The sequence below is a fragment of the Penicillium soppii genome, assembly GCF_028829465.1.
Source record: "Penicillium soppii strain IBT 18220 chromosome Unknown utg000006l, whole genome shotgun sequence".
Classification (NCBI taxonomy): Eukaryota; Fungi; Ascomycota; class Eurotiomycetes; order Eurotiales; family Aspergillaceae; genus Penicillium; species Penicillium soppii.
The window spans coordinates 2,826,561-2,851,803 of record NW_026643236.1 but is presented as its reverse complement, the minus strand read 5'-3'; the positions used below and the strand labels follow the sequence as shown (position 1 = coordinate 2,851,803).

The following is a 25,243-nucleotide window of genomic DNA, read 5'->3' as shown; positions in this document are numbered from 1 at the left end:
TTGTTGTAGGGAGGGAAAATACAAAATAAGGAAGAAAGATCAGGACATGAGGGTGTGTTGATAAACAGGTAACAAGAGTGACAAGGGGAATGGGGCTCGCTCGGAGCGTAGTGAGACAAATCAAATCACAATGCAAAAGGTCGAAAATTGGCCAGGTATTGTAGCTATCCAAGATCGACAACAGGTGCAGGAGACAGGCCGCCGTCCAGTGGGATACCAGTTCCAACTGGACCGTTCGGTCGCCGAGAAAGGGAGGTAAACAGGGTGACTACCCATCAATGGCAGCAATGCTGGAGGAACGCAAAAGGAGAGGCTTTTCTCGCGTAGAAAAGAAAACAATTCGCTCAAAATGGATATCTCAGGCGTAAGAAGGATCCGGTCGAGGCATTTACAGGCTGACATCCAGGACCATGCTGACATCTTGGACCTGTGTACCTGCAAGATCCTCGAGAACAGGGATCAGATCGAGCAACTCGTTATCGTGAGCGTCAGAGAACCAGCTACTGATGGGAATCGCGTGCTCAGGGTGGAAGATATAAGAAGTGGGGGAGTTGTCGATGATAATCGTTTCTTTCAAATCTCGACCGACTTGTGAAAGATCCTGAGTGGTCGTTAGCTGGATTCAGGTTCTATATAACGGTTTTAAGAAACTTGCCTTGACATAATTCCCCTGGTGGTTGTAACAACTCTCTCGGAATAGACGGTGGTGAACAACGTTGTGGATATCCAATTGATCCAGAAGAGGATCACCATACTATAATTCAAGTCAGTCTGTGTTCTTTGCCCAATTAGGCAACAGTCCAGTACACTGACCTTTGAAACTGAAGCAGTGAAAACCACTACTTCATAAAGTTCACCGACACGTTTCATGAAAGCGTCCACACCAGGACGCTTGATCACATAGATATTGTGATACTGTCCTTCGATCTCTACCGGAATGGTAAAGTCGGCACGTTCCAAAACCTATACAATAGGGTGAGCATAGTGTTACAATGACACGCCATTGTCGTGTACGTTGAGACTTGGATTTGCATACCTTGAAGCTACTGTGGACGAGTGTTTCATCCAAATCCAGAACTAAACATTTTCGACCACTCAGGTGGGCTGGAACCGCTGGTAGCAATGGGTTGGGGATATTTTCGGGATATCCTCGAACAGAAGGCACGATAGGAGCAGTAGGCGGCGGCGGAGGGGGCAATGCCACAGATTGAGGGGGCGGCGAAGCTTCTTCTTGGTGATTGGCGACATCTTCGTTGCCGTCGGTATTGAAAGATTTGGTGGGCGCAGTAGATGTTGGCTCGGTTGATGTCGGTGCCGCGACTTCATTCGCCGTGTCAGGTTGAACATGCCCGTCGTGAATAGGCTCGTTCGCCTTCAGGTCATGCACTGATCCATTCGCTTTTTCTGCTTCGGAGGGGGCCGAAATCTCCTCTTTTTGGTCCTTTTGACCAGAAGCTTCTGGCTGAACAACACCTGTGGAAGGTCCCTCATGCGTACCCCCTGCAATCGCCTGGACATCGCGATGTTCTTCGCCCGCTTGATCAGCACTCACAGTTGAGTTTGCCTTCTCATCCAAATATGGCTCTCTCGACTCCGCAGTGCTGGATTCACCGGTGTGAGCCTCGGCCTTGTCTGGGGTGGGCAGTCGGTTCGAAGCATCGGGTCGCACGGTGGTTTTCTTCGCAGGAAGAGCGGCGTCATCATTATCAATGTCCGATGAGGAGCAACAGCTCAAGAAAGCCAGAAGTTTGGAGGGTCCCGTCTTCTGAGGCTTTGAAGGACTGGACTCGGGCGTGGACTCCGTTTCTTTGCTCTCCGCATTCGCTCCATTCTGAGTCTGGCGCGACCGTCCACTACTAGCCCTGCTGTGGCCCCGCTTCCGCAGAACACTACTCACATTCGAACCCCTTCGATCCTGCGCCTCGTTGGCCTCGGAGGCCGATTGTTTGTTGTTGTTCAAGGATCGGCGCGATCGGATGCTTTTCAACAGGCCACGTTTCTTTGGAGCTTGCGCCGCCTCGGCAGCATCCGGTGCGGTCTTCGCTGGTTCAGCGGAAGACGGCACCGGGTCCGAAGGTGCGACGGCGGATGCATCCTGGATCTCGGTCGCATCGGTTCCCCGACCCTGTTCGGGCGACTCATCTATGAACGAAACCACATCAGCGACTTCATTTACCCAGCTGGGTATGTACGGTGTCAGGCACAGGGACTTACTGGTTGAGCCCGGAAGACCGGAGGTACTCATTGCTTTGTCTGTGGACTCCGGAGCAAGATCTCGCCCCGTGCTCTCTCCACTCATGGAGGGCTGCAATATCAGATATGACAAGTGATCATATAAAAAAAGAGAAGCAAGGCAGATCTCAGGTCTGAATGGCCGAGTCAATGTCTGAACTGGTAGAGAGCGCGGCTAAAGGATGTTAACTACCTCCTGGATAAGCAAGCGCCTAAGCTCTCTTTCGTATGTACCTACCGCCTTTGACCCCCGGAGTTGATCCAACAGCGCTATTAAACGCACGTTTCGCAGGACCAAGCAAAAAATAAATCAAACAACTCGAGTTGATTATAATACTCCTTATAGAAGGAATCTCAAAGAGGAGATGGAGAGGAGTCGGGGATAGTCACGTGGGGGAAATGGGGCGAGAGTCGAAGTTGGGATTTAATTCCCATTTTCGACCGTTCGACGCTAAACAAGGCACAGGACTTCTTCGTGTGTTTTTCTTTTTGCTTTTTTTTTCACACTATGACAAGCCCTCAGCGGCTACAGGATATTACATGCTGGACTATCACGTTTTCCTTATTTTATTTTACTGCATATCTGTACCCTTCCTTTTCTTTTCCCCTGTAGTCGGCTGATCTCTCTCTTATGTTTGGTCAATCTACTCCGTATTGTATGTGGACTTAGGGTGAAAATAGGATTAATTGAATCTAAAAGGGGTCTCTCTTCTACAATTTTGTACAATATTATCCTCCCGTGAGGTCTGGACCAAAACAAGACTAGAAAGTAATTTCGTTAGAAGATCCCGATCAAGGCCTGTGGGGGGATCTGATGTGGGTATTATGTGCTCTTTCACTATTATTATTATGATGGCCCCCTTTTTTTTGTTATGTCCTTTGATATGAGGGAGCTATGGCCTCTTGGTCGAATCCCCTCAATCAAGTGTCTGGGTTGGAATGTCTCATTGGACACGGAACCCATTATGTAGTATATGATGAATACTACCCCAGATGTCTACGGAGAACATATTAGTAGATCATACATATGTAGTCTTATAAACCCGTTGTGTTGTAGATCCAGCCATTATATATCATTAAGAGGGGGCCGAGAAGACCCCAAATAAGATTGAAACATAAAAGGGGAAAACAATGATAAAATAATACATATAGCGAAGTTTTCAAGAGGATATGTACATAGGTAGACTCTCAATATAGTATGGGTGAACATCTGAGTTTCGACTACCATATTATACTTATTACCTAGTTCTATTACTAACAACATTTGAACATTTGAAGTTATGGTATGGAGTACTATTTGCAGATACAAAAGTACCGAATACCATGCAAAATATGGTTACCATCTTATACAGTATGGTACCCTGTACAAAATTTCTACAAAGGCTGGAGAAAGTACAGTCAGCCTTTCCCCACGTGAGGTTCTCCGCATATCCCGAGGTTCACATGCCAATGATGCAACATAATCTCAACTTCACTTCCACGAATTCTTCCTATCATGTATCTACAGTCTGAAACACAATTGGCAATAATATGATCCTCCGAGTCTAGGGACCTTCAGTCGGTTCCAGGCCATTTGAAAGATGGCCGTCCAGTCAACACTTCGAGAGGATCCTCTCTTGGCTCTGTATCGCCATTATTCTGATCTCGTACGCTCGAAACTACGCCACACTTCCAAAACGGCACGATTGGTTGCAACAGTAGCACTTCTTTTCTCCATCATCACTTCCGGGTATGGAGGCTACAGATGGTTCCGAGGGAGGGCCAAGGAGCGAGCCCAGGGTCGCCGTCTTTTGCGCCGGAACTCTGGTATCCGGGGTAAAGACGGATCTCGGACCATTTATGTGCCATACAAGGACTCTTTGACCTCTAAAGTCTTGATTCATCCCACAAAACCCACGACCTTCGACGCCCATCGACGATTGTTCCTCAATCCCCCGGCCTCGGCTCGCAGCAAAGATGACGGCTCGACAAACCAGATTCCTCCGCCCACTACTAAACCAGGTCTGAACCTGGCATTTCTACATCAGTTTCTGAGCTTGGGCAGTATCATGGTCCCGCGATGGGGAAGCAAGGAGACTGGGTTACTGATGAGCCATGGCCTTTTTCTCTTGTTGCGAACATACCTTTCACTGTTGATTGCGCGCCTTGATGGTGAGATTGTGAGGGATCTTGTCGCCGGCAAAGGGAAAGCGTTCCTCTGGGGCATCCTCAAGTGGTGTGGAATTGGAACCCTTGCTTCATACACAAACGCGATGATCAAATTCCTTCAATCAAAGGTGTCCATCGCTTTCCGAACTCGACTGACAAGGTACATCCACGACTTGTACCTAACCGACAATAACAACTATTATAAATTGATGAACTTAGACGGTGGAATCGGCCAAGGGCCCGACCAGTTCATCACGCAGGACCTTACACTTTTCTGTACAGCGGCCGCTTCGCTGTACTCCTCAATGGGAAAGCCGTTGGTTGATCTTTTCGTATTTAACTATCAACTTTACCGCTCGCTCGGCCCTCTCGCTCTGAGCGGCATTCTAGCCGGGTACTTCAGCACGGCGGTGGTGCTCCGGAAGCTGTCACCGCCGTTTGGAAAACTCAAGGCCGTCGAAGGAAAGAAAGAGGGAGATTTCCGCGGCCTACACTCTCGACTTCTAGCCAATGCCGAGGAAATCTCCTTCTACGGTGGAGCTGATATCGAGCGAGTTTTCCTAGTCCGGAGCTTTAAGGACCTGCAGCGATGGATGGAAGGGATCTACAGTCTCAAGATCCGCTACAACATGCTGGAAGACATGATCTTGAAGTACTCTTGGTCCGCATTTGGCTACTTGGTCACTTCGTTGCCCATTTTCCTCCCAGCGTGGGGTGGTTCTGGGGGTAAATTGGAACTGGCCGATGCCCCCGAAGGGATGGGTCGCGAGCGTGGCCGCATGAAGGAGTTCATCACGAACAAGCGCCTCATGCTTTCTTTGGCCGATGCCGGAGGCCGCATGATGTACAGTATCAAGGACATTTCAGAACTCGCAGGCTACACCTCTCGCGTCTACGGCCTCATTGCCACCCTACATCGTGTCCACGCGGATGCCTACTACACTCCAAGAGGCGCCCATCCAGAACTATACTCTCTTGCTGATTCCCAGGGCACCACTCATAATGGCTTCGACGGGGTCCGCTTGGAGCAGGTCCCCATCGTTGCGCCGTCTCTCTACCCAATGGGAGGCGACGAGCTCATCGAGTCGCTTTCATTCATCGTCCACTCGGGCGACCACCTTCTCATCTCTGGTCCAAACGGCGTAGGAAAGTCTGCGATTCCGCGCATCGTTGCCGGGCTCTGGCCCGTCTATCGCGGGCTTGTCAGCCGACCCCGAGGCTTTGGCCTCGACGGCATCATGTTCCTCCCGCAGCGGCCGTATCTTAGCGTCGGCACTCTGCGTGACCAAGTAATCTACCCACACACGGAGGTGGACATGCGCGAAGCCGGTGAGTCAGATGCAGCACTGCAGAAAATCCTCGACGATGCGCATCTTGGATACTTGCCACAGCGTGAGGGCGGCTGGGACGCTCGTAAGGAGTGGAAAGATGTTCTTAGCGGTGGAGAGAAGCAGCGTATGGGCATGGCCCGACTGTTCTACCATGAACCGCGGTATGCATTCATGGATGAGGGTACGTCGGCTGTTTCCTCAGACGTTGAGGGTTTGCTGTATGATAATGCCAAAGAGCGCGGGATCACTCTCATTACGATATCGACGCGGGCGTCTTTGAAGAAGTATCATACTTTCAATTTAACTCTTGGTCTTGGTGCCGAGGGTGAGGCCTGGGAGTTTGAGAGGATCGGTACTGAGAAGGAGAAGTTGGGCGTCGAGAAGGAATTGCAGGAATTGCGCAAGCGGTTGGATAAGGTTGATGAGTGGAAGCAGCGTCGTGAGGAGATTGATACTGAACTCCAGAAGGTTTGGGCTAATGGCGCTGAGATTGCACCGCCACCTTATCAGGAAGAGACACATTCTGGCTCCGAGGAACTTGTTGAAGAACCTGCAGGAACTGCGAATTGAATGTATACAGCAGCATAGACTACCTCCTGGTGTCTCGTACCTTTGATACTATTAGCGATAATTCGAGAATACGTCTTTATTATAAACACTTTCGATTTCCATGGTTTGACAAGTGTTAAATACCGCACTATTTGCGTTGTTCTAACGGTTTGATCGAAATATCACCACCCAAGAAAGCATCTCTGAACAGCCTCGAATAGAACAGCAAAGTGTCACGCGTCACCGCCCTACAATACTGCCACTTTCTTATCGATAAGCCCTCATTGCCAGAGAAAACCACCGGCTCCATAGTTCATCCTGTCAACAAACTTTCTCTTTTATTGCCTTCTGCACTCATACAACTCCGCGGACACCTGCGCTCCATTCTTTCACACCTTTGCGCAAAATATTGTTTCCGTCTCCCAACCCCTTTACCCTCTGATCTTCCTGGGCTTCCCAGGTGGGGAAGACAAAAGAGACAAACAAAGATGTATTCAAGCGATGATGACTCCAATGTCAACATTATCCCCATGGATAGCTATCCCAGTGACGGAGATTCAAACACATGGCCCGGAGAACCATATGCTGAACGTGATGACACCAATTGGCGACGATTGTTAGCTTGCAATTGGCTCCAACATATGGGTTCTCTCGAAGATGGTAAGCTGAGATGAGATATGCATGCTTCCCTCTTCATTTGCTATGGACTTTCAACCCATTGCTCACTATGTTTTTGAATGTCAAATGTCACATTAGTTTGCTGTTTTAAAGTTATACTCTTTTTCGTTATCCATATCTTGTTCATGCTGATTCTGGCTCTTTGATCTTCGAACTCACACTCTACGTTGAAGGTGCCGATAACACACTTGACAAACTGCCTGAGGGCTACTGTCTATTTGATAAACCCAACAGAAAAAATCCCCACATCGTGAGTTTTCAAGCTCATCTTGCCATCTTGATTTCCGACTAACCTATATGAAGCGCAACCCTGCCCTCTTTGGCCATCCGAGCGGCAGGTATTTCCCGTCGCAAAACACATTCTTGGAACATTTTATCTGCATGGTTCAAGGAAAGCTAGATGATTGCAAGTGCAGACTTTGCTCAGCGATGCCTGGAGCGAAACCTGGAGCGAAACCTGGTCCAAAATCAGGCAGGCCTGCCAGGGCAACTACATCTACAATTCAACTCAGTGACTATGCCTGTCTATCTATAATTGATCGCTTACTGACATTCGATGAGCTTCCAATGACCCTGGTGATGCAGAAGATCCTGACTACTGGCGAATGTTGGTCATGAAGTTGAAAGAGCGTGGCACAGTTGATGAAGATCTTCAGCACCGCAACAATATTGACTGGGTCCTCACTAACGAATCTCTTTCTCAATACTTCTTGAAACTGGTGGAAGATCCTGCTTACGTCCCTCGCCGTGGCGAGCTTGTTCTCTGGATTTGGTCGGGCCTCGAAGACGGATCTCTTATGCGCAACCCCGATACCGGTCTAATCGAAATTTACGGCAAGGACAACGAATGGCACGGCGTGCCTGATTGGCGTGCTGGCGTGATTACCGAGACGCCTACCAACGACCAAATCAATATGGCCGACATCATCGAAGAACCGAAAAGTCCACGCGGGCTAAGTTACTCTAGATTCCGCGTGGAGACTTTGCCGGATCCCCTTGGCAGCGACAAATCTTACTCCAGGCAATACTCCTACGTTCCCCTGCGCAACATTAAGCCTCTGAACACCTGGCAACTCTTCCTCGATCGTCAAGAACGGGACAACATCCACCCGTCTATCGAAAATGCCTTGACTGTCATGTCCTCCTGGAGCCTGGTCCACAAATTTCACGCAAAGGGCAGATGGCCTGATGTCCAAATTGACTGCAAGGGTATCTTTGTCGGCGCCGAGCTTCTCGCCGTGCGTGACACGATCCGTCTCCGGCCGCACGACTACCAGCACAGCCAGGAAAAAGCTGGAGAACCCAAAGTGACTGATGTGATGGTCATCGAAAAGATCAGCTTCAACATGACTGGCTGCACTGAAGACCCAAAAGACGAGCAACTCGCATCCCACTACACGGCTTTGATCTCCGGCAAGATCTTCACTAATAATGCTGACCGCGAAGTTTACGGCGGCCCTTTTAAAGAAACCGATCGAATCCCAATCAGCAAGGAGGAAGCCAGTGCGACCTTCCGACAGGCTGGCATGAGCGATTACGGCCCGTGGTATCGTATGGCAAAGGGTCAAACCTGCAACATCGGTCCACAGCAGGTAATCGGTCGCTGTTATGAGCCTCTCGCGGCCCAGCTTATGATCGGCACACATGTCCTCGGTTACGATCTATACAGCGTCATGGAAGGCCGCAATTACTCTCAGCAAGTGGATGCACGCATCTCACCCGGCAAAACTTGGTTCTGGGGCGACTACCGCGTTGAAACGTTGGGGTTGACCCAGATCAACGGGGTCGAGTGCGGCCCCACAGCCTCGCAGCGGGAAACCGATGCCAAGTGGCAGGCGATCCTGAAAGTCTCGCGCGGAGAAACAAACCATGGTGTCCGACGCAAGGCTGGTATACCCTCCTCTGCTGGTCGGCCCTTTGGTGCCAAGAACAAGTCGGGAGCTAAGTCTCGGCTTAAGACTGTGTTTGCGGGAGTTGCGCCTATGAGTAAGATGGTTAGCTCTGCTATTGGGAGTGCGCCTGATGATGATGATTCCGAAAGTGAAAAGGATAACAGTGACTTGACGGATGAGAATGTTGCTGGTGAAATTACTGGGCTTGTGATCGAGCGAGCGATCAAAAGTGACAGCGAAGATCTTGAGTTCAGATAGTTTCCCTTTTTTTTTGGTTGAGATGTACCTTTGGCTTTTTTTACTCTTTTAGCGGCATATCGACGATACCCATGGGCGTTATGGCGGATGTTTGTTTTCATCCTCTGTATGCAATATTATGTGAGGTTAACAATGCAGAATTAAATAATCAAAGAAGCACGGAAATATCTATCTCTTGCCTTGTAGAATTCTGCTGTGGACAAAGTAGGGCTATGAAAAGGCACCAGGGATCCGAGTTCCCAAACAGAGAGGATCTCGATCCCAAACATGGCCGAAGAGTATTCAAGACATAAATTCACAGCTAACTCATGTAAACTAGAGCATAGGAAATCTTTCAAAATTGAATATATTCATAACTATCTTCATTTCACATAGGTCATTGTATGGCTCGATACAAAAACTCAACATAGATCATAGCCACACTCACGGCCAATAATCCAGACTCAAGCCTCACCCTCATCAGCCTCCCTTCTAGCAGAGCGCTTCTTCTCAGACCAAGGGAAGTGCACAACAGGAGGCAAGAAGAAGCTATTGCTGCTATCAGCAATCCCTGCAAAGGCATTATACCAAGCTAAGAAAGCTCCAAGAAGAGCAAAGAGTCCGCCGGCCTTGAGCAACTTTTCATTGGGCATTCCGTCCGCTTGAAGAATGTATCCGAGAGCGAGTAGGAGGAGGGCTATATCGACGAAGAAGAAGAGGGAGAAGAACGCCACGGTCGATTTGAGGGTGAGCAACGTGACCAGCGTGGTGAAGATGAACCAGCCCTGTATAGAGAGATATAGTCAGCTTTCTGTCTTCTTCCACTTATGTAGGCTCAAAGCAGCCCTGGATAAAATCATCACATACGAATAGATACAGCGCGAAAGAATTGTAAAACATAGTCGGTTCCCCGTTGTCCGCTTTCTCCAAAGCACCCATAATATTGAATCCGCCAGGAATGAAAGTGATAGCGAGCGAAATCCAGAATCCGCCATAGGACGAAAGCACAGTGGCACCGAAGGTATTACCCACAGCCATTTCCCTGGAATCATTAGCACAACGCATATTCAAAAGATGTCTCGCAACATACCACATGCCAGCGCAAAGCTGCACCAAGCCACCATAAGCCAACGCAGGCCCAACAATCATGTTGGGCTCGGTCACGCCGCGGACATTCATGTTGATACATCCCAGAACGAAGGTCGTCAGCGCAAAGGCGCAGAGACCTAACGGGGCAGGATTGGCGATTTTGCGGTCCTTGGGCAGGCGATATAGACCTGGCTGGAGATCACCGCCGAAGGCAGGGTAGCGGCTTGAGGCGGTGTTGACGTGGGCGAGGGGACCGAAGTGACCAGCGACATATCCATCAGAGGTGGAGTTTGAAGAGGTAGTGTTGTTTGTGTCTTTGACACTGATTCCTTCGTTTTCGTAAGACATTGTCGAAGTTTGTGGCAGTTATAGAAGAGGTATAATGTAGGAAATATAGGAGAGAGGTAAGAGTATCGAGGCGATGACTATGGCCAGGAAGAGCAGCAAGTCCGAACAACGCTGGACAGAAACAGAATCAATTGTAGAATGTATCTCCTTTATATACTTCGTACAATTGAAGACGCTGCGGCCGCTTCCATGTGCGGAATGTAGTTCCTCGTGTCCGCGGGGCAGACTGGGCTGGCGAAGGACCCATGAATGATGCGGGGGACCCAAAAACGAGACATGACTGGAATCGACTTGGCTGTCCAATATTTCAAGGAGTGGAATGTCTGTGTAACTCAAAAATTGATAAACTCCATAGGTGGTGGGACGATGGGGAACTCCTTCCGTCCGTATACGCACATTAGACGATCATAGTGCAAGAATTGATGCTTCGGGCGATGATCGTCGTACAGATCTCATCTTGAGTCTAAAAACTCGGGGTAAATGCGGAGATCCCCAGGTTGAGGTGACTGGATCTACCTATGATAGGGCTAATGTGCAATTTTGTGGGTTCGAATCAAAATTTCGGCAGAGAGACGCATACCGAATGATGTTTCATTGGATGAAACTTAAACACTAGTAACTTGCCGAATGTTAATGCCGAATTCATATTGAGTTTGGAAGTGCGTCACTTTGTTTCTTCTCACCCCTGGAATATTGGATTATCTTAATGTGGTGGATTGCATATTGGTGATTGTACAGTGGCAATCTTTCGCCTCTTGGATTCTGGCTTTGGACAAGCATTCAACTTTACTCCGACCTCGGAAGAAGTGAGCTGATATTTCAAAGTAAAAAGTAAACCTCAATAATTCTTCTGCACAACGCCCCTCGCAAACTCCGCAAAACTCAATCCAGGCTGAACCTCCTCCGACAGATTCGGCTGCGTAAACACGGCAAGGGTATTCCTCGCAATCTTCTCTCCAGGACTAGCCTTGGCCCCCTTCACAAAATGTGGCACGGCCATGAACTTGCCACGCGTGATAAGCTGCAATGCCTCGCCGGTCTGGAAAGCAAGACAATCTTTGGGAATATTGACTTTGACAATCTCATCTGTGCGCGATCGAATATACAGACCGGCCGAAGGGTCGGGGGAACGGGGAAGCTCGGGGAGAACGCTAGTTGAATCGATAGGAGGGGAAGCAGCTTCGTCAAGGAACATGGCCGATGTCAAGCCCGTCAAACAGCCATGGTCGACGTGCGTAGCGCACCAGTCGTCGTCGCTGGCCTCCGTCTGCTCCTCAGAGCCTGGGAAATAATGCAATAGTCTTGCCTTGGTTGTCAAGCTGGTTGTGACAACATGGTGCAGATATCCAGGTTTGTAGTCAGTGATGTTGGCCTCGGCGTATCGATCACAGGCCTTGGCGACCAAGGCGGCGGTATCAATGATCAAACCACAGAGCGACTCCACGCTACCCCTGAATTCGGGCAATTTTTCCTCGGAAGGCCAGATGTTGGGCGCGGTATACTGGGGCAAATCTGGGAACCCATCGGCTGGAGCGCTGTCTAATGATGGGTCCTGATAGAAGGCGCAATTCACATAGTAGGAGCCCTTGAGCGTGTCGAAGTGGCCTGATTTCAAAGTTTCTTTGCCACAAGACCAGCCGACTAGGTATTTTGATTCTGGGCTAGTGAGGGATTCTGCGGAGGATATTAGTCTGGAGTTTTTTGACTTTGCTATTTGCGGTTGAAGACAGAGCTCATTTGGACATTCACATACCCAACTCCGCATCTGGTAGTGCCGCTAGATACGATGCATTTGAAAGAACCTTTGAGCGTAATTCAGTGAATGTTGGGGGCAGGTCTTTCACGACAATAATGCCCAGAGAGGCCGGGCCGAACGCTTCGGTTAGTGTATCAAAAGACACCGTTCCTGCTATAGCTTAGGATATAGTTCCAGTTTCTTTTCCCTTCTGATCACTCACCATCAACAAGTTCCTTCAGACTCACAGTAACGGCCTGAGCCACGGTGGGTGTATTGGTCTCCATGATTGTAGGAATCAAAATTTCCCCGCTTCGACTTTATCAACGGCATCGCTTAGCGGCGGCGCTATCTATAACTAGTCTACTACGAACACATCTATACACGATAACTTAACTGGATGTAACTCGATGCAGGGGTATACATATTGCACGTCCAATAGTAGTCCAGAATTACGTGTTTTCTCATATATTACACAATTTACACCTAGAATCTTGATCTCCGGCATTGTGAAGGATGGCACCTAGGTAGGATCAGGAGGCACAGAGGATAGATTAGACTGTATATGATAGGACTCCAAGCCTGAATTGGCAAAATTAACCCCAAAAGGAAATTCACAGGCCCTTCCTTTACAATATTGTACAAGATCAGACAGGATCACTCGCTAGAACCAGGCCGTCTGGTCACGGCCCTCAGATTACCGAACGGCAAAACATCCCCAATGCGCTTAGCACCCGTGAACAACATACAGAGACGATCAATACCACAGCCCCATCCACCAGTAGAAGGCAAGCCCCACTCCAATGCTTCGAGGTAGCTCTCATCGATGTCACCAGGCTCACCGGCATCCTTGCCAAAGCGCAGCTGGTCCTCGAATTTGCGGCGCTGTTCAAAAGGCGAGTTCTCCTCTTCGTATGTGTTTATCACTTCCTTGCCTTCTATGAAGAGCTCGCCGCGTGCGGCGACACGCTGCTTGGTGGTGGGGTGGATGAAGGATTTCGAGAGCGGGGAGAGGCACTCGGGCGGGTTGATGATGAAGGTCGGGTCTATGCATTGAGGTTCGACGTAGATGCCGCACAGCTCGTCTAGGAGGCGGGGGAGGGTTGGGTTCTTGGGGAGAGGGAGGGAGAGGTCGGTGAAGATGGATTGCACCTGCTCGAGGGCTTCGGGGGATTCGAGGTCTGGCAATTTGCGACCTGTGCCCTCTTCAATGCCCGTTATGAAATCGATACGGCGGAATGGCGCTGCAAAGTTTGCGGTCGTGGGGTTGAGGGTTCCCGCGTTTAAGCCGCGGATGTGGGCTGCCATGCCGGAGAGGAGATCTTCGGTCATGCTCATTAGGTCCTCCAGGTTGGCATATGCTAAATAAAATTCACACGTGGTGAACTCCGGGTTATGGGTTTTGTCCAGGCCTGGTTGACAGTCAGTTTTGTGAAGTCCAAGTCTCGGTCTATGTGCGCGTACCTTCATTGCGGAAGGATGGTCCAATCTCAAAGACCTTGTCGAATCCACCGACGACTAGCCGTTTGAGCCATAGCTCTGGGGCAATTCTCAGCGATAACTGACGGTCCGAGAACTCAGTAGCGGTGGTATGGAACGGACGAGCGATTGCACCGCCTGCCACAGACCCAATGATGGGCGTGCTGACCTCCATAAAGGACCTATCCACGAAGAACTGCCGCAGATACTGCGTGAGCGCCGAGCGGGCTCGGATAATATCTGCGGTGGCAGGGTTGGACAGGAATTGAACATGGCGAGGGTAGGGAGAGGTCTCGTGCGTGGTGTCGTGAATAGGGACATCATGCAGACATGGCGACAGCAGCTGTGGTAGCTCACTCACGTCAATAGTGAGCTCGCCTCGTCCGGTGCGGTGCGGTCTACCAGTTACAGCTGTACATCATTTAGCGGGCGATGGTCAAAGTCTAGCCGGGAGACATACAGAAAGCGTCGCCGCGACGCAGAACACGATAGAATTTCTTGAACTCCTCGGGGGAGACACTTTCCAAACGACGCTTGTTGCACATCACCTGGAGTTTATGGCCGTCTTGCACAATATCGAAGAAGATCAATTTGTTTCCCGCGAGTCTATAGGTACGAATCCTTCCTACTAATCTAAGTACATGGGCATTTGGAAGGCCAGATATCAAAACCTACCAGAGACGACGACTGTGTCTTCTACTGAATCATTGTCGGCGAGCTCGCTGTAACGAGAGCGGAACTCGGCGCAGCTCACCGTGCGTTTGTCCACTGCTAGGCGAGGGTATGGGTTTGGGCAGACATCTTTGATCTGCCCCACCCGCTCTTGCAGGGCCTTCTTTGGCGACGCGGCGGAGCTACTCTTTCGAATTGGCTGCGTGGTTAGTCGCGTGAATGGTGTTTGAACACGTGTAGCAGGTTGTAGTCCTGAACTGAAGATTTCGGATTAGCAATGTTCGAAAAACAATTGATCCAGAAACGAAGCAATAAGCAATAAGCTTTTCAGGTTATATCCAGTAAGTTCATTGTCCCGAAGGACAGTCACTGTAGCGGTTCTAATGCGGGGATATCTCATCATGTAAAGGATGAAGAAGAGGTTGAGAAAGGAATCCAAAAAAGCAATTCTTACCTGTAAAGGCCTAAGCCGTTGAACAAAGCCCGTCTAGGACGAATTGAATACATATCAAATTCACATTTGAATTTACATCGTTGAGAAGAGAAGAAGAGAAGTGAAGAAGAAGAAGAAGAAACGAAGAAAAGAAAAAGCGACGGCTCCGAGTTTTTCCAGGTGGCCCAAGCTTCTCCGACCTCCCGTCTTTGAACTTGACGGAGATTCGAGTCCAACGGATATACTATCTATTCATCACCACCTTTTCACTTCCATCCACACATCCATTATGTCTTTCCTCTTTGGCGGTGCCCCCAAGATGTCCTCGGCAGAGAAGATTGCTGCTGCCGAGACAGAAGTTGAGATGATCTCAGACATGTTCAACCGGTAAGTGTCGAAGCTCTGCGGAGTACCAGATTGCTGCGAATCAAGAGATGCGGAAAGACTTCATCTTTCAAATCAAAGATTTTCAAAATTTTATTGTTCTGGATCGATGTTCTAACTTGCCCCGTCGCAATAGCTTGACCGAGTCCTGCACCAAGAAGTGCGTGCCCGCCGACTACCGCGAAGGCGAACTCAACAAGGGCGAGTCCGTCTGCCTCGACCGCTGTGTGTCCAAGTTCTTTGATGTCAACATCAAGGTCAGCGAGAAGATGCAGGGTGAAGCCGCCAACAAGCAGGGTGGCGGTATGGGCATGAGCATGTAAAAGTGTTGAATGATTATTGGAGCTTCAGCGACGCTGGGAGCTCGATTTGGATCTTATGTTCCAGTGTACGGCTATATGACTGGTTCGGCCTACTGGGATTTAGATCTTTTGATGGTTCAGGATTATACCATTTATACCATCGCGGATGGGGGCGAGAATCGCCAATCTATCTGAATATGTACAATATGGTGGATAAGGAAAAACAGGAGAATGAAAAAGGAACTTTCATACAAACATTATGTCGAGAAGCCCATCGACCGGGCTATCCATGCTGTCCATGAAGTGTCGTGCTGTTCCTCGCCTTTGACCAGCGCTTTGATTCTCGTCTCGACATTTACAATGTGACGGTCGAAGTCGCTCAGGCCGGCTTCCATGTCCTCAACTTTAGATTCGAGGACGTGTAGTTCGTAATCCAATTTTGCGCCCAGCAACTCAACACGTTTGACTCCATCAGCGAGGTGGTGGTTTTCATCCAAAAGAATATCGCTAGATCGTTCCCGCAGGCGCTGATAGTCTGCGAATCGGTCCAGATAAACTGAGTTGATCTCTTCGTGCCGGTCGTAGAGGACTTGGTTGAGGCCGTCCACGGAATCCACTTGCCGCTCAACCCAAGGTGCAGTGTGCTCGCTCAACTCGAGGATCCGCGAACTGAAAATTCGCCCTTCGGATGCAAGAATGTCTTCCAGAGCGATGGCTTCTTCAAGATTGTTAGTGTCGTTGATGATGGGTTTCCCGCCTGCAGGCTCCCAGTTTAGTACAACTTCTTCAACTGTGCTAAATGACAAATGTCGCGCGCAGTAGTTGTCTCGTCTTTCGATCTCACGTTCAATGTTTTGGAAATCTTCGCAGCTTTGCGGTCGCCGCAGGGCCATGGTAGCTAATCCACTGATTGAGCCACCACGATCGCGGTCTGTTGATGCTGCCGTCGACCGAGACATGACACGTTCCATGTCAGACTCTTCGTCGATCATGTCAGGATGTTGCGCAAGGAATTGATCAGGCTGTGTTGGTTCAAGCTCATCTTCAGATGGTGCTGTCTCAATATGAATTACAGGTGCTTTGACCTCGCCAGAGTCGGCAATGGGGGAAAGTTGCGTAGATTTCTCTTCCTTTCCCTCTTCCTCCTCCTCGATAGGCTCGTCGATATCGTTTGAAGTTTTGGTTTCTGATCGGAAGCCAGAGTCAGTCCGCGTTTTCGCGAGCGGTGCCTCATTATCACTGTCGATAGACGGACGGTAAGCAGCGTCATGTGTCAATTCCGAGCTTTCTCGTGAATGATGATGGTGATGAGAGCGAAGGCCTTGGAGTCCAACCGCATCCTTGAAACGCCCCAATCCTGCACGAGCATCTGAAACTCGACCACTAACGCCCTTTCTGCGATGATCTTTTTCTTCGGCGACTGATGAATCGGGCATCTTCCATGAACGATCAAGGGCCAGGCTGGATCGTTCAGGGTGCAAATCCTCTGTTGAATGTGGTTTCTTGCGACTCGTCCAGACATATCCACCTTGTTCGTCGGTGGTGAACATCATATCGGATCCAGTACCGCGTGTGAACTCATCTTCATAGCCACTCTTGCGATGTTTGCCAAGCCAAAGCCACTTTGCCCTCTCGCCATTGCAGCACTGTACGAAAGTATCGAGATCAAGCGTTTCAATATCGGCAATGCCACCTTTGTCACGCCCGCGAACCATCCCCATGACCATCTCACCACCCTGTCCACTAAGTTCCGCCATGGTGGACTTTACTGCATCGGTCCAACCTTCTGAATTCGCAGCTTTGGCCGTAGCGCGATGTAAACGATCCAAAGTATGTCGGTCAAGTCTCCGCGAGCGCCTTATTTTTTGAGATTTTTGGAATCCCCCGATTCCTCTTTTCAAATTGTGGAAGTCAAATGCATCTTTCCCCACTGGGGCACCGTACGCGTGCAGTCGGTTTCGAGCTCCAAGCAACGTGCCCAGCAATGCAGCCACAGTTGTGGGTCCTAAACCACTGTCGCTTGGTTCAATATTGTACAGGTCTGTCCCGATATCTGTCCACCAGTCACTGATTGCGGCCTCGGTGACATCACATAGCAAGCCATCGACATATTCCGGAGCTAGCTTGTCAAAGACCATCAAAGCGATCTGGCACTGTTTGACAAGTTCCATGACTGCGTCGTATAGTAAAACCCTCTCGCTGGTTCGATAGAGTTGGTGAAACTTCGCTTTGGTAGCAGGAGTTGGCGGCTGAAGCTTTAGACCCGCACGACCAGCGCACCCGAGCCTCTTCAAGTTTTCATTCACGATGAAGTCCTGTCTATGTTTCTTGATATCTCCTCCGGGAACGGGAATCACACTCAAGGCGGATGGGAATGAGCCCAGGTCTGTAACCATGACGACCCCCAGTGGTGTTTCCTTCTTTTTAGCGTGGTATTGCTTCATAGCATCGAAATACATTCGCAGTCGTGGTGACCATGTACTCTCATTCGTTGGGACACTTAAAACCCCCACAATCACTGTATGTGATAGATCACCGGTGTATGTTGAGATGACAAATGTCGGATGTACACGAGAACAAGCCCATTGTTCAACAATGTAGATCTCATAGCCCTGCAGTGTGGCGCGTCGGTCGAGCACGTCGGTCGAAGGGTCTTCTTCGAGGTATCGGAGGGCAACTGGGTCGGTGAATACAAGTCGTTGATGGCCTTGCTGTGGAGAACAGTCGCTTCCTTGCGTGTGGGAGGCGGGGCTTCTCTTGACGCCCTCCGGCGTGGGAACGAAGTCGGTGCGGTCAACCGGCACGCTCTGGGCGCTTGTCTGCATGATGGCTGGTTTTGTGAATGGTTTTGTTTTTCAAAGCAACAAAAATAGTGTAGCAGCTATACATTCACTCCTGAACCAGGACACTGGTTCTAAGCTTCAGATGCGAGGGAAGTGCCGAGCTGCCTTCGATCCTCCTGCACTCTTGGTCAGGTGGGGACAATTGTGACATATCCCAGTGACAGATCCTGAGGCATATTATGAGCCCGGAACAAATAGAAGAAGGCAAGTTTGCAAGCTAGTGCATCCAATGCAACACATTGTAAAACGTTAGCCCCCGGTGTTGTGCAGAAGCGGCGACGTCACCGAGGACGGGCGGTGAGATTATCTTCAGGCACCAACAATATGTTATCATTAACTCATAGCAACTCGTGAACAACGTCTCCTTTTCTTTGCTCAATGTCTAAATATAATATCAAAACTCGGATCAGTCTACAGTTATTTTGGGTCGATAAGCTGAATGCTGATGCCTTACGGCGACTAATGGTATTGAGCAGAGAACCAATTCAAAGGCAACCACAAGCCTCGCTCAGCGAGATGGCAGACCAGATTCATATTCTCAAACTAATGTTGTCTCTCAAAGACACTTTATCATGATATGATGCTACCAATCCAAAAATATTATCCAAAACTCAGGTATATTCGTCTTCAATCAGCTCAGCCCTTGAGCTGTTTACCAACCGCCGTGCTATATAAACTGTTAGCGAAATGGACATTCAACTCCTTTGAGGTGTACATACTCCGCCCTGAGGTCCACCAGGTCCGCCGTGTCCTCCTGGTCCGCCCTGGTGACCACCGCCTTGGTGACCACCGGGACCGCCAAAGCCTCCAGGACCACCCTGGTGTCCGCCAGGGCCGCCCTGAGGGCCACCGAATCCTTGCTGGCCGCCAGGACCGCCGAATCCGGGACCGCCTTGGCCACCATGTTGGGGGGGACCGCCTTGGGGACCGCCGAAGCCGGGGCCGCCAGGACCGCCAGGGCCGCCCTGGTTACCCTGGGGAGGGCCCTGGTGGCCGTGGTTCTCATGCTGCTTATCGTGATGATGGTGGAAGAGACCCATGGTTGATGGATAAGAGATGTGAAGAGGTGGTAAGATGTGAGTTTGTGAGGTCAAAGTATGAAATGGAGTGAGGTTAAGTATATTCTGGAGAGAAGAAGTGGTCTCAGGGCACCCTTTATAAAGGCTGGAGTGGCGTCACTATTTGGGATACGCAACTACCTAGTGAATGGTACTGGGGTGCTATGGACTGAGTCTAGTCTTAGATTGGGATAATGTCATCACTTACGACTTCCCGAAGCAAAGGGTGGAGTAGTGGAGGCCTATCATTGGAACCAAGTGTTTCCGCCACTTGTTTTTTCGATCGATGGTGGAGGACGTAACCAGACCTGAGATCGAACTCGCAATTATGAGTCGATTGATGCCGCCATAATGTCTTTATGATACGCGTGGACACTTCTACCTGGGTACTGGTGAAGCTGGATTTTGCAAATCATCAATTGGGTTGCAAAGCCAACATCAATAGCCAAGCTTTGCAGCTCAATATTGGCACTTCTGAGTTTATCGCGGGGCATACGAATTCGACGCAATAATAGCTGATCGGCTTTCCGCCGCCGGGCTTGGCGTTAGGGCTGTGAGTCGGATGCATACGTACGCCTCCCCACAGCTTCAGCCCTGTGCATTGTAGGACACCATCTTATTGCTGGAACTCTGTCGCCTAATTCTCGGCGTATTGAGAGAGCCAAGGAATACCCTCGGGACTAATTGCTGTTATATCTAAGTTGGGCGTTATTCATCGGTCTCCGAATCCTAAAAGGGAAGAAGAACTGGGGTTTTAACAGGCTATGTCCACTAGTCTGTCCTGATTAAGCGGAACTTGCACAAGAATAACATGATATACATATCTTTCTGCATGTCGAAGTTACTTACTCCTCTTAATGTGATGTCACCGCAGACAAGGGTCCAATAACAAGGTTCTAATAACATGGTCTCTTGGAAGAAAGACGGTCTTCGAACATGGCCTCCAAGATGCCATCTGCACCCAAAGACTGTGTTAAAGAATCAACCTCAAATGCGAGACCTGGAAGAAAATTTCGTGTAACTCAGTGGTTCTGTCAAAACTTAACTGGAACAAGTCTTGGTAGTTGGCAGAGATGTATAGATATTGCCGTGTTTCCTCGAATCCGAGGGCTCATCGTCTCCGGCTCGAGGGCATCAAAGATAAATTGGTATGCAGTTGCAATGTCCTTTCGAGATAATATTTGTCCCACGGGAAGCTAGGGATCAAATTCAACGTGACGGTCACTATTGATCTCCTGTTTTCACTTCTCACAAACAGATCATTTGATAAACAATAGAGGACATGAACAGCTAATTTGTCGAGGACATTAGGCTTTGTAGCATCTTCGATGCAAGTAGATGCTCCCCCGAATGATACTCCCTATCATTTATGGCGTCCCATCACCGTATATAGTACTATCTTGTCATCAGTCGGGGTTGCTGATAAACGGTCATTAAGGTCTCAAGTTAGAGAGCTTCGTTTTCTGGTGAGGTGACGGTATCGTCTCGGTTCAAAATTTGTTGTAGCAGAGGTCTTATCTGCAGGGTCTAAAATAACCATTGAACATTGATGGCTAGAGGCAGAATCGATTTGCTAGTTCTTAACGGGATTATCTTAAAATTAAAAATCAACGAGCTTTTTGTCATAAAGAGTGAATCTGTGTGGCTGCCAATCCAAACAAACATATTTCCATGTCTCTTGTCACTTCCCACATCCGTGCTTTGGACTAATCCTAGGTTGCAGCCAGTATCATTTCTTCCAGACAAAAAAGCGCATCTTGAGTAAGTGGCAGATAGTCCATTCATACCTAGGTATGAAGCATGATCCACCGACTTAATGTTCCAAATGCCGGTTTTGTTGCGACAGAAATTAACAGTAATTTGGACCAGAAAGCTCTGAGAGAGCCCTGGAGTGCGGCAATGATACTACTGCCATATTTCAACCAGGAACTCCTCTGATATTGATGGCTCCTGCCCAGGCGTAAGATGGATATAGAAGGAATCCCCACCCTCGCTGGCTACTTAAGTACAGTCTCGCCAAAATGCTGGGTTTGTGGTCCTGAGCTCTGTTTCATACAGTCCGACCCGTTCAAGCGAAATAATAAGCAACAGAAAGCAGTAGGTTGCGGGTGGCTGAACAGCCACCTCCAGGGCTGCGCAGCGCCAATCATCTCATCCCGCACCAAACTAAATTTATCCATGAAAAAATTTAACGACATATGTAATTATAGTAATTTTGAAAGGGGTGAAATTTCGAACATTAGCATATATAATAAAAGTCCAAAAGCACGAAATGAAAAGTTGAAGTCCTGGTATTCGTTCACAAGTGGAAATATATATATATACATTTTGGAGAATTCACCAACCGAAACAATGCTCTAAGTCCCGCAAAGCGCATCTATATAAGGTCAAATCAAGTTAAGGCAAGCTCATACTTGTAGCCATTTCGAGTTGTTGATAACCCTTAGGGTTGTGAAGGTTCCTTTGAGAGGAGGGTAATTGGTCAACGATTAAAGAGAGAATATAGCCGGTGAAGACAAAGGCGATGACTAGCAGAGGATTAGCAAGAAATTCCCGTTTCTATATGAAGATCAGAGATACATACCCCATTCAAGAGTTGCCGCCATATTGTTGTGGTTGTAGTGGGTGTGTTCCGTGATCCGGAAGACGATAATGAGAGTGAGTTCGATGACAATGAACGATATTTTGATGACAAGACTTGTCATAAGCATTGGCTCGCGAAGAGCATGTGCTATGCCAAGATAGATATAATCCAGACACATCAGGGCTGCACTGACGAGGTACCCCACACTGAAACTGTCAGTAATGCATATCGAAGCTTGGCGAAGGGTACTAACATGAATATTGTTACACAGACATCGTGCATGAAATGATGGGCGATATTATCGAGTACAGACAGCATGATCAGGCCTATGCTTCCAATGATTGTGAACAGGAATGATCCGTGCGTGCAAATCTTGCTGATATATCCCTTGTTTTGGACAAATTGATAGAAAGAGAGGTTGAGGAGGATGACTGTTGTGATGCATCCGATCATGAACAAAGGCTTGAGTTCTTGAGCTCCGATATCTGAAATGAATCTGTTCGAGCCTGTTAGTTGGGGCTTGGCAAAAGTTGTTCAACGTGGATATTGAAGTGCTCACGGTATATTTTGGCCGGGTTTCATGAGGCCATATCGCGGTTCACCGATCATTGTCCAGTGGCCCAACATAGCCAGCAGCATAGCTAAATCTCATGTTAAATGATGATATCCTGCGACCGTAGATTATCAAGAATCTCACCTAGCCAGGTTGAGGCCGCTACGGTCGGAAAGACCCAGGAAGGGTGCGACAGCATCGTGTATAGTTAGGGAGTGAGAGGTGGAATGGGCATACTCTGTTATGATGAAGGAGCAAAAGAGGGTGGGCTGGTGAAGTTGGATACCAGCCTCATCTCTTTGAACAGTTGTCAAGGAGAAATGATCCTTTCGTTGAGATTTAGGTGTGAAAGGTGCCTGTCGATCCTTACTCTTCCCCTATGACGATGGTTATGGTATGTGGGTCTATTGAGGAATTACAGCCCCTCGAGCGTTTCGTGTAAAAGACACGCGTTTCGTACATGAAAGATACCTACATATCGATAGATTGGCATTTATTGATTGAAACTTACAAAGGCTCTTTTGTTTATTTTATTACTGAACCTTGATGCATTGTTGATACTACTACTCCGTACGGAGTGCTCGCTTTGATATTTCTATTATTAGAAGAAAAATCTGACTGCTGATCGACATCTATCCACAAGTGATTCGAGAACCGGTTCTGTGACCATAATACGCGTGCATTTGATAACGCACCCTCAGCGGGGGCGGGACTGGGGAGATGATTGACCATATGGAAGAGACAGAATACCATTGACCATACCCCGTGGAGGTGAATACGATCTCCACATGAACAATATGTTCTCATCGATTCCCTGCCTGCAGTAGGGTTATGACCAATGGTACTCTGGCTCTCCCATACATCCAACCATATCATACCAATATTGCATTGAAAATCGGGGCGCATTCTTCGTTGTGATGTACCTAGTTACCGTCTTGGAAGAGTTTGTGTCGCGTGACCATCTCGCCAGTACCGAATTCGAGATAGAGCTGGATAGAAGGACACTGTATAGTTAGTTGTTGTATAGCTCACATTACTGCGACCGCAATTTGTGATCTGATAGTGAACAGTGCGGTAATAGATGGTGAGACTCAGATAGTGTTCAATATTGATTCAATATTGTTGACGAGCATGAGCACGTGCGAGGAATGTCAAGGGGCCCTGGAGGCCGAGTTGTGGACGTGTCCACGGGGAAAAAGGATGTTGTTTTTCACCGTTCTGGTGTGTTAAACTTCGATAGACGGTGCTCTGCTCAAATTGATCTTGTTGGTCGGGCAAATGCTGTTGGATCATAGAATAATGACCTGTAGTTCTCACAGTTAGATAGGGGTGCAGGCGTCGGAGGTGTATATTGAAATGTTTCAGTCAGTGCAGTCAGTGAAGGATAAAGATATGTGTATTGAGGTGTAATTTCATGACATGAAAATTTTGTCCCCCGAAATTGGAGCTCCATCAAAATAAGGGTATGAGGCTTATTGATAGGATGGCTGCGGACTATCAACGGGCTATAATCCACTAGCGCCGGCTCTATGTAGGGGTTGCGGCGAGATTTGGAGACCACCCATCACATTTGTTGTTAGTGAAATGCAGGTGATCCCACTGGTCACTTTAGCCAGGCCACATTTTTTGGCGCAGTTTTTTTGCTTCAAGGGAAGTGTTTTTTCAGAGCAAAGTCAGTCAATGTCAATCAAAGCCAGTCGAATCACAGCCTGAAACATTCTCCAAATCCTGTCGCGTGTAGGGTAAAGTAACAGTGGGGCAAGTGTTGAGAGCTAGGGATACGAATACGTTCAAACGATGGAATATTTGAGACAGGAGCCGGGAGAGAGAGAGATCAGAAATAAGATGTAGTGCTAAGGCTCTCGTTTGTTGATCGCATCAAAACAGCTTATTTCAATTCAGGCTAGGGGAAGAAGGATCGGCAGCAAGCAAGGGATTATTGATATCGCGCAGGACACGATGTGATATGGAGCAATACCTGCGTACACGATCGGCCAGCAACAATGCTGCACTCCACACGGGGGACAGATTGTTCCGTGGTTGTTGGCCATTGTAAACAGCGTTATGGTCGGTTTCATCTGTTTACTCTATACGTTATTCAGAATATTTGGTCAATTTTACGACGCGTGAGTGGCTATGTCCCTTCTCCAAGAGCCACCATCAAGGGTAACAAATAGTGAAAAGACGCAATACGGCACATGAGGATGAGGTGATCTTCCATCATGATACAGTAGACAATCTCGATGACCGAAAGCCAAGGACGATTGAGGCATTGTTTTTCAAAAAATTCCCTGCCGTTCCGAAGACCAACAGGAGTAGTCAATTTGGTAGTTTTCAACTAGCAAAAACACGATCTCGGATGTCTCCTCACTGATGCGTGTAAAACCCGTGCACTAGGATGAAGAAGAAAAGAAAAAGAGGAGGAAAGGCTGGGAGCCGGCCGACTTATTTATACCGGATGGGGGTTTAGGGCGACGTAAGCGAAAAGGTCGGGGACGAGCGCCCGGGCGGTGACTCACGATGACTCATCCATGTCTCTTCTGGCCTGAGGCCAAAATATTGAATCAAATGCGAGGGCTTTTGGTACCCCCTCGATTGAAATGTTCGCATTTTTCATTACAAATTTTTACTTTACCTTTGTATAGTTATTATTGCAGCTCCTTTAACACTTTTCCTGTACATATTCACCACACATC

General features: G+C 48.6%; 10 protein-coding genes across 10 annotated transcripts; 4 read left to right on the top strand and 6 right to left on the bottom strand.

Moving 5' to 3' along the window:
• Positions 1-388: 388 nt before the first annotated feature.
• Positions 389-2,299, bottom strand: psrA (putative general stress response phosphoprotein phosphatase Psr1/2; the record flags this gene model as incomplete). Its single annotated transcript, XM_057243978.1, has 4 exons — positions 389-601; positions 656-754; positions 814-963; positions 1,037-2,299. 4 exons carry the CDS (start codon positions 2,297-2,299, stop codon positions 389-391), a joined length of 1,725 nt encoding a protein of 574 aa, XP_057095516.1.
• Positions 2,300-3,812: 1,513 nt separating this feature from the next.
• On the top strand, positions 3,813-6,281 carry pxa1 (putative peroxisomal ABC transporter (PXA1); the record flags this gene model as incomplete). Its single annotated transcript, XM_057243977.1, has 1 exon — positions 3,813-6,281. The coding sequence occupies one exon, from the start codon at positions 3,813-3,815 to the stop codon at positions 6,279-6,281; it is 2,469 nt and encodes an 822-aa protein (XP_057095515.1).
• Positions 6,282-6,748: 467 nt separating this feature from the next.
• On the top strand, positions 6,749-9,088 carry N7529_008449 (uncharacterized protein; the record flags this gene model as incomplete). Its single annotated transcript, XM_057243976.1, has 4 exons — positions 6,749-6,876; positions 7,032-7,188; positions 7,242-7,449; positions 7,500-9,088. 4 exons carry the CDS (start codon positions 6,749-6,751, stop codon positions 9,086-9,088), a joined length of 2,082 nt encoding a protein of 693 aa, XP_057095514.1.
• A 443-nt stretch (positions 9,089-9,531) lies between these two features.
• N7529_008448 (acetate uptake transporter family protein) lies at positions 9,532-10,504 on the bottom strand (the record flags this gene model as incomplete). Its single annotated transcript, XM_057243975.1, has 3 exons — positions 9,532-9,852; positions 9,935-10,109; positions 10,158-10,504. 3 exons carry the CDS (start codon positions 10,502-10,504, stop codon positions 9,532-9,534), a joined length of 843 nt encoding a protein of 280 aa, XP_057095513.1.
• An 838-nt stretch (positions 10,505-11,342) lies between these two features.
• N7529_008447 (uncharacterized protein) lies at positions 11,343-12,526 on the bottom strand (the record flags this gene model as incomplete). The annotated part of the gene is made up of 3 exons (XM_057243974.1): positions 11,343-12,178; positions 12,258-12,410; positions 12,463-12,526. 3 exons carry the CDS (start codon positions 12,524-12,526, stop codon positions 11,343-11,345), a joined length of 1,053 nt encoding a protein of 350 aa, XP_057095512.1.
• Positions 12,527-12,896: 370 nt separating this feature from the next.
• N7529_008446 (uncharacterized protein) lies at positions 12,897-14,646 on the bottom strand (the record flags this gene model as incomplete). The annotated part of the gene is made up of 4 exons (XM_057243973.1): positions 12,897-13,651; positions 13,704-14,129; positions 14,179-14,343; positions 14,394-14,646. Coding segments are annotated over 4 exons (1,599 nt in total), but the record flags the coding sequence as incomplete, so codon positions are not given.
• Positions 14,647-15,112: 466 nt separating this feature from the next.
• Positions 15,113-15,530, top strand: N7529_008445 (Tim10/DDP family zinc finger protein; the record flags this gene model as incomplete). The annotated part of the gene is made up of 2 exons (XM_057243972.1): positions 15,113-15,210; positions 15,344-15,530. The coding sequence occupies 2 exons, from the start codon at positions 15,113-15,115 to the stop codon at positions 15,528-15,530; spliced, it is 285 nt and encodes a 94-aa protein (XP_057095510.1).
• Positions 15,531-15,766: 236 nt separating this feature from the next.
• On the bottom strand, positions 15,767-18,334 carry N7529_008444 (putative Sin3 complex subunit (Stb2); the record flags this gene model as incomplete). The annotated part of the gene is made up of 1 exon (XM_057243971.1): positions 15,767-18,334. One exon carries the CDS (start codon positions 18,332-18,334, stop codon positions 15,767-15,769), a length of 2,568 nt encoding a protein of 855 aa, XP_057095509.1.
• Positions 18,335-18,929: 595 nt separating this feature from the next.
• Positions 18,930-19,645, top strand: N7529_008443 (uncharacterized protein; the record flags this gene model as incomplete). Its single annotated transcript, XM_057243970.1, has 2 exons — positions 18,930-19,428; positions 19,590-19,645. The coding sequence occupies 2 exons, from the start codon at positions 18,930-18,932 to the stop codon at positions 19,643-19,645; spliced, it is 555 nt and encodes a 184-aa protein (XP_057095508.1).
• A 2,162-nt stretch (positions 19,646-21,807) lies between these two features.
• On the bottom strand, positions 21,808-22,746 carry N7529_008442 (Frag1/DRAM/Sfk1 family protein; the record flags this gene model as incomplete). Its single annotated transcript, XM_057243969.1, has 5 exons — positions 21,808-21,938; positions 21,995-22,200; positions 22,248-22,490; positions 22,554-22,635; positions 22,692-22,746. The coding sequence occupies 5 exons, from the start codon at positions 22,744-22,746 to the stop codon at positions 21,808-21,810; spliced, it is 717 nt and encodes a 238-aa protein (XP_057095507.1).
• Positions 22,747-25,243: the final 2,497 nt, after the last annotated feature.